Source organism: Herpailurus yagouaroundi, unplaced genomic scaffold (assembly GCF_014898765.1).
Source record: "Herpailurus yagouaroundi ecotype Mexico unplaced genomic scaffold, PumYag 139, whole genome shotgun sequence".
NCBI lineage: Eukaryota > Metazoa > Chordata > Mammalia > Carnivora > Felidae > Herpailurus > Herpailurus yagouaroundi.
In genome coordinates, this window is record NW_024412394.1 from 13784005 (window position 1) to 13791668 (window position 7664).

Consider the following 7664-nt stretch of genomic DNA (forward strand, 5'->3'; position numbering starts at 1 on the left):
ACTGTGCCACCCAGACACCCCTTATTTTTGATCTTTGAGGCAGAGGACAAAAAGCAGGTTCAGCGTCTGGGGTTACTTGTCAATTCGCTATGTTCCTGCACAGGGTCTTGCACACAGTTGAGATTTAATAGATGTTAATTGCATGATGGGTACGCTGAGCAGGGTAAGTGAGTTGCTGGCTTCACCAAGATGTGAAGTGGGACCAATGATGTCCATGAGCTGCCCACCTGGCTACCTCACAGGGAGACATTGCATATGTGACACGAGGGCAACTCACTCCTTGCTCTATCCCTCAGCTCACATTTTGGTGGTGTGTGGGTACCCTGGGGATTTCATTATGATGCTGATTATGACTCATTGGGTCTAGGGTGGGCCCTGAGATTGCGTATTTCTACGAAGTTCCCAGGGGACGTCTGTGCTGTTGGATGGAGGACCACACTTGATGAAAGTGACTCTTGACTGTTCTGGCAGATGCCCAGAGCAGCTCGGTACTAATGCTGGTTCTTCCTTGGCAGAGTTACAGCATCATGGCCAACCACATTCTTAACAGCAAAAGCATCTCAAACTGGACCTTCATCCCGGACAGAAATAGCAGCTGTGTCCTGCTACACTCAGTCAACTCCTTTGCCAGAAAGCTATTTATAAATAAATATCCGATTGACATATCAGATGTCTTCATTCGTACTATGGGCACTGCCATATCCCCAGACAACACTGGAAAGAATTTCAGTTTTTCAATGAGAGTTAATGACACCAGCAGTGAGATCACTGGGCAGGTGTTGATCAGTAGAGATGAACTTCGGAAGGTGCCCGCTCCTTCTCAGGCCATCAGCATTGCATTTCCAACTCTTGGGGCCATCTTAAAAGCCAGTTTTTTGGAAAACGTCACAGTGAATGGGCTTGTCTTATCTGTCATTTTGCCCAAGGAACTTAAAAGAATCTCACTGATTTTTGAAAAGATCAACAAGTCAGAGGAGAAGAGGACACAGTGTGTTGGCTGGCACTCCTTGGAGAGCAGATGGGACCAGCAGGCCTGTCAAATAATTCAAGAAAACTCCCAGCAAGCTGTTTGCAAATGTAGGCCAAGCAAGTTGTTTACCTCTTTTTCCATTCTTATGTCACCCCACATCTTGGAGAGCCCGATCCTGACTTATATCACGTACTTAGGCCTGGGCATTTCTATTTGCAGCTTGATCCTTTGCTTGTCCATTGAGGCCTTGGTCTGGGGCCAAGTGACAAAGACAGAGATCTCGTACTTACGCCATATATGCATCGCTAATGTTGCGGCCACCTTGCTGATGGCTGATGTGTGGTTCGTTGTGGCTTCCTTTCTTAGCAGTCCAGTGACACATCACAGTGGGTGTGTGGCAGCAACATTTTTTGTTCATTTCTTTTACCTTTCTGTGTTTTTCTGGATGCTTGCCAAAGCACTCCTTATCCTCTATGGAATCCTGATTGTCTTCCATACACTGCCCAAGTCGGTCCTGGTGGCAGCTCTCTTTTCAATCGGCTACGGGTGCCCCTTGGTCATTGCTGCTATCACAGTTGCTGCCACTGAGCCTGGCAAAGGCTACCTACGGCCTGAGGCCTGCTGGCTCAACTGGGACATGACCAAGGCCCTCTTGGCCTTTGTGGTCCCAGCTCTGGCCATTGTGGTAGTGAACCTGGTCACAGTCACACTCGTGATTGTCAAGACCCAGCGACCTGCCATTGGCAGTTCCATGTTCCAGGAGGTGAGAGCCATTGTGAGAATCAGTAAGAACATCGCCATCCTCACACCGCTGCTGGGACTGACCTGGGGATTTGGAATAGCCATGGTCGTTGATGACAGCAACCTTGCCTTCCACATTATCTTCTCTGTGCTCAATGCATTCCAGGTAAGTCTAGATGCTACTGGCCAAGTACTAAGTGAGAGAATTCAGGAAGAAGTTTTGTGATCAGGAGCTTTTGGAATCATATTTCTTTATTTCTGTCTTTTAAAAAAATTTATTTATTTATTTGGAGAGAGAGCGCGCACGAGCAGGGGAGAGGCAGAGAGAGAGAGAGGGAGAGAGAGAGAGAGAGAGAGAGAGAGAGAGAGAGAGAGAATCCCAAGCAGGCTCCACATTGTCAGTGCAGAGCTTGATGTGGGACTCAAATTCATGAACTGGAAGATCATGACCTGAGCAAAACCAAGAGTTGGAAAGTCAACCGACTGAGCCACCCAGGAGCCCCATAGAATCATATTTCTTTATAAAAGACAATAGATTTGGAATAGAATATTAAGTGAGGAAATAAACTCTTTTTCCCCAGAAAGGCCTGGATGCAAATCTTGACTCTCTCATTTACTGATATATAACATTCTTTTGAGGTATTTGATTAACTTTTCTGAGCCATATTTTTCTCACTTATAAAATGGGTATTACCACTGCCTGCCTGAAATACTGAAATAAAACAGTGGGTGGAAAGCATCAAGTTCAAAAATGACCTAAAGATCATGAATAGCACTACAGTAGGCTGAGCTGCTACTGTTCAGAAACTAAATACCACTACTTCCCCCAAATCTAGGTACCTGACTGGAGGTATTAAAATGTGCACATTCATGGCATTTCTTTCCGTTTAGAATTTCTGGTTCCCATTGGAAACCATCTTATTGTAACGAGGCAAGTCATACAGAGTGATATTAAAGATGGCTTATCTTCTCCTCTCTCACCTCTATGAATGAAGCAATGTTCACAGCTTCACGGGTATCTTTGCCAAATTTTGTATGCTTATATACAAATATATTTTCACATAATATAGGGGTTAAAATACACATTATTATGCACTTTACTTTTTCACTTAAAAATACATTGTAGCATCTTACCAGGTTACCATGTAGAAATATGACAGGATAGTATGCCCTATTCAATAATCCTCTACTTGACTGAATTTTTTTTCATTTTTTTTTTCTGTCACTGGGTACCAAGGAGCCAAAATTTATTACACTGAATGTTAAATATGTAGATAGGAACTAGTTGGTAAGAAAGCTTTTATCTTTCTAAAGACCTTTAAAATAATCCTTTCTTCTGAGTGTATGCTTATTCGGAAATAAATGTTTTACCTAATGGATGATAGAGATTTTGGGTCAAATATTTTCTCCTTTTTCTCTTTTAAGATTTGTGTATAAACAATTTCATTAAATTTTTTTTTATTTTTATTTAAAAAAATTTTTTTTATGTTTATTTATTTTTGAGAGAGACAGAGACAGAATGCGAGTGGGTTAGGGGCAGAGAGAGAAGGAGACACAGAATCTGAAGCAGGGTCCAGGCTCTGAGCTGTCAGCACAGGGCCTGATGCGGGGCTTGAACTCATGAGCTGTGGGATTATGACCTGAGCTGAAGTGAGACGCTCAACTGACTGAGCCACCCAGGTGTCCCTAAAAATTTTTTTTAATGTTTATTTTTAAGAGAAACAGAGAGAGAGGGAGACACAGAGTGCGAGTGGGGGAGGGGTAGAGAGAGAGAGGGAGACACAGAATCTGAAGCAGGGTCCAGGCTCTGAGCTGTCAGCACAGAGCCTGACACAGGGCTTGAACCCACGAACTGTGAGACCATGATCTGAGCCTAAGTTGGACAGTTAACCGACTGAGCCACCCAGGGGCCCCCAGTGATTTCATTTTATAATAAGCATTTTGATGCCTTGGAGAACAAAGCTAATAATAATGATAATAATGGTTCCTTGTCTTTGGGATCTCTGTTTTTATGCATTTCTATAGAAAGTATGAATAGTATCCTATAATTTTTGTATAGCTCTTATCCATGTTCATGTGGCTAGTCATGGATAGGGCTGGGAGAACAACCTAGTGTTCTTAAATTTCTGTTCAGTATATCCCATGGCTATTTGTCAGGAACCCTTAAGGAGTTGATGTACCTACTCCTCAACATTTCCTTTTCCTTGTCACCCAGTGTTGGGGACGCAGATCTTTACTGTGATTTTTGTTGGGACTAGGCTCAGAGCACTTGTATTTTGGTGCCATGAGTTCCTTTACTTGTCATGACAGGATCAACTTGTAATTTCAACTCAGTTTCTGTCTTGACTCCTGGCAAGGGGGATGGAGCTCATCCAAATGCCAGTACTGATGGAGGTGAGAAGCTGAGGGCAGGGTGTGGGTGAAGGGTAGACCCTGGGCACGAGGACTGGTAGGCATTAGGCACCGGTGTGCTGGAGCTGGTTTGTCCTGGCTCAAGAGAAATGACTTCTATTTTTAGGAATTTTGCAAAGGGACATCATTAAAAATTAAATATATAAACTTTTAATTAAATAAAACAACGGCTCTGTTTAAGGTCCTACATCCTCCAAATGCATTACTTCCTAATTATTTGTTTACATTTTACTATGCTTGTGAGGGTATTTGCATCTACTGTATCTGTGCGGTGAAAACCCTGTATCATGATGTGTCCATCCCTTTCTAACTCCATCTTCAGTGATGTCATGTTGCTAGACTTAAATCAGCCAGGGTGGGAGTATTTAAATGGAGATTGGTAAGTGCTTCAAATTAGGAGAGCTGGTTATTGCTATTTACCAGACCCGTGGACCAGGGCATCCTGAGGATGCCCAGTGTCGGAGGAGAGAAAGGAGAGCCACAGATCTGTTGAGGTGGGAGACACAGTGAAGTGAGCAGAAGGAAGCAGGACAAGCAGAGTCCTAGGAAGAACCAAGATGAGGGGCAGCTGGGGCTGATAGAGCAGAGAGGGGAGAGAGACTCCTAAACATGCTGGGAGGTCCAGAAGATGTAGGAGAAAGACTCTTCTGAAGCTTTCCTGGTCCTAGCCCCATGTGAGCACCTCCATTGGTTTTAAAGCTCAATCATCCCCATAATCATAATTATTATGTAGTCCATTGCTGATTTGACTGCTCACTTGTAATCCACAACTTCTGGTTGGTATCCTCTCTTGTATTTACTGAATACAACTGTAAATACAGTTCCTTTCGTATGCCTTCCATAGCAGTAACTGTAGGTTGGGTAAGCTGTGGGGACACCCTCATAGCTGTTGTGGCTAGAGAAAATAAATGTCTCAGTTCATTTGAGCTGCTGTAACAAAAATACCGTAGATTGGGTGGCTTACAAACAACAGAAATTTATTTCTCACAGTTCTGGAGGCTGGGAAGTCCAAGATCAAGGCACATACAAATGTGGTGTTTGGAGAGAGCTTGCTTCCTGCCTCATACATCGATACCATCTTCTTGCTAGAACATCACATAGCAGAAGGGGCAAGGGAACTTTCTGGGGTCTCTTTTGTAAGCGCACTAATCCCTTTCATGAGGGCCCCACCCTTGTGACCTAATTACCTTCCAAATGCATGCCTCCACTTTGGGCATTAGGATTTAACATATAAATTTTGGCGGAGAGGATGTGAACATTCCTTCCATAGCAGTAAAGCATGTATCTTAAAACATGGGAGAACACCTTGACATTTATCTGCTCAAATTAAGCTTTATCTACCAAAAGAAATGCAAAGAAGCTACTACCAGTGTATTTTATCAATCAGATACTAAACCTTTGACTAATAATCTATCCAAATTTTCTGAATGATATTTCGTGTAACTTTTCCCAAGGTGGGACCAATAAAAAGTGATCCTACTGGAATATGTTCCTGTTACATATTTATGAGTGTACAAATTCAGGTTGCATAATAAAGCAGTTAAACACACACAAACACAGATATAGATGCACACACACAAATAGAAACACACATTTACTGAGTACTTATTGTGTGTCAAGCATTATGCTAAATGTTGCAGATATGAATATAATTGGTTTAGCCTCAAGAAATTGAAAATCTAACAAGGAGAGAAATTCCTCTTAGTCCTTTAGCCAAAGGAATGCGTGTTTTGGAAGAAATGGGCTAAACGTACAGTTCCTAGATATTTTAAAAATTTAACTCCTGGGCAAAATTCATGGAGATTCTGATTTAAAATGTATTCCCAGTACCCAAACCAGACCTGGTTGTATTTGTTCCAGGCATCTTTAGACGAATGATGCTTTGTCACCTATATGACCATGCTAGCGATGACATTTTCTTGGTAGACACGACAGATTTCAGTAGTTACCTTATAGGCTAAGAGTGTCACACAGAAAAGCAATCTGATAGAAGGTCTCCAAGCTTTGGAGTGCTTGCTGGACTGGCTGAATGGAGAGGTGGATTTAGTATGTTTGGGGATTGGATGAGCCTCGTGGTCAGCACTGGTCCCTGTGAAATCCTCCACCTGTCAGCTAAGCTTTTACAAATAGAGGTAGCAGTGGGTTTGATATGCTGCTACTGAGTTGCAACATCTTTATGGCACCACTTGTATTAAACCCATGTGTCCTCATAGGCATCTGCTTAGCTAAGGGTTCACATTCGATTATGAGATCAAAGCAGCTTAACAGAGTGATGCCTTGCTAATCAAAGTCATTATCTCACTTCTCTCAGGTGGGCCAGGACTCAAGTAACCACGCCTTCAGGAGAAACTATCTAAATGTTGCTATCTGTTACATTTTGAAAGTTGAATCTCTGAGTTTCTTTCTACTTGTCTGAAAAATGGGATGAATACTTTTTCTTCCTTCTTCCAGGGGGGTTCTGTGCCAATTCAAATGGACTGTAATGATAGAGGAACAGCCTCCTTTTGACTTTAATGGGGTCTCTTTTTGAATGGATGGTAAGGGATATGAGAGCTATAATTCCCTCTATGTCATATTTGGAGAACCTGTTTCTGAGCACCTGTTATGTGCTTAGAAGCTCAATCTGTTTTATGTCTTAGGGCCCATGTATTTGACTTTTCCTTAATTTTTTTTTTTTTTGGTTTACTTATTTATTTTGAGAGAGAGAGAGAGAAAGCAGGGGAGGGGCAGAGAAAGAGGGAGAGAAAGAATCCCAAGCAGGCTCTGCACTGTCAGCACAGAGCCTGATGCAGGGTTTGAACTCACGAACCGTGAGATCATGACCTGAGCTGAAATCAAGAATGGGACGCTTGACTGAGCCACCCAGACACCCCTGTACTTGATTTTTCTTTCCAAGTTTTATAATTTTCTTTGGTTGTGGATGGGGGAAGGAAGTTGAGAGTGTTAACAGAAGCTGAGCATAGCTGCTTTGCTTCGTTTGTATGGAAGTTTCTTTCATTATAGTTTGTCCAAGGACTGCAAAACTGCTGTCCATGGCCTAACATCTCCTCTGAGTCTTGCTCAGACTGTGTTCTAGTGAGATATACGTTCTGGCGAGCTCCTGGTCAATGCTAAATGCTTTTAGTTTGCCCTACTTAAAAAGAAATCCCCATAATCTTCTTGTATGAATCACAGACCTTGGTCTGTTGGGTTTAGTGACGTATCCCAAGTGTCGAGAACAGTGGCTGGCACGTGGAAGAGGCTCAATGAATATTCATTGAGTGTATGAACCCAGGTCGTGTGGCCTTAACAGAGTCAAAGATTTAATAAATTGTTTTTATTTCGTTTGTTTTTTAAACTAGAAAAGGACTGATAAATACCAATATTCATTATTATTATTATTATTATTATTATTATTGTAAATGGCTTTTCTTTCCTCTTCTTTCTCAGGGCTTCTTCATCTTGGTGTTTGGAACAATCCTGGATCCAAAGGTATTGTAAATCCTCCTCCCCCCCTCCTTCCCCTCCTCCTCCTCCTTCTTCTTCTTCTTCTCCCCCCCCC

The 7664-nt window shown here is 42.4% G+C and overlaps 1 protein-coding gene across 3 annotated transcripts in view; it reads left to right on the forward strand.

The window, feature by feature from the left end:
- LOC121029552 (adhesion G-protein coupled receptor F2) overlaps positions 1-7664 on the forward strand; it is a 46777-nt gene that overhangs the window by 29453 nt on the left and 9660 nt on the right. For all 3 annotated transcript variants that reach the window (XM_040473715.1, XM_040473716.1, XM_040473717.1), the window contains 2 exons: positions 516-1877; positions 7553-7594. In XM_040473715.1, coding sequence (XP_040329649.1) covers positions 516-1877; positions 7553-7594 — 1404 coding nt within the window. The remainder of the gene's footprint in view (positions 1-515; positions 1878-7552; positions 7595-7664) is intronic.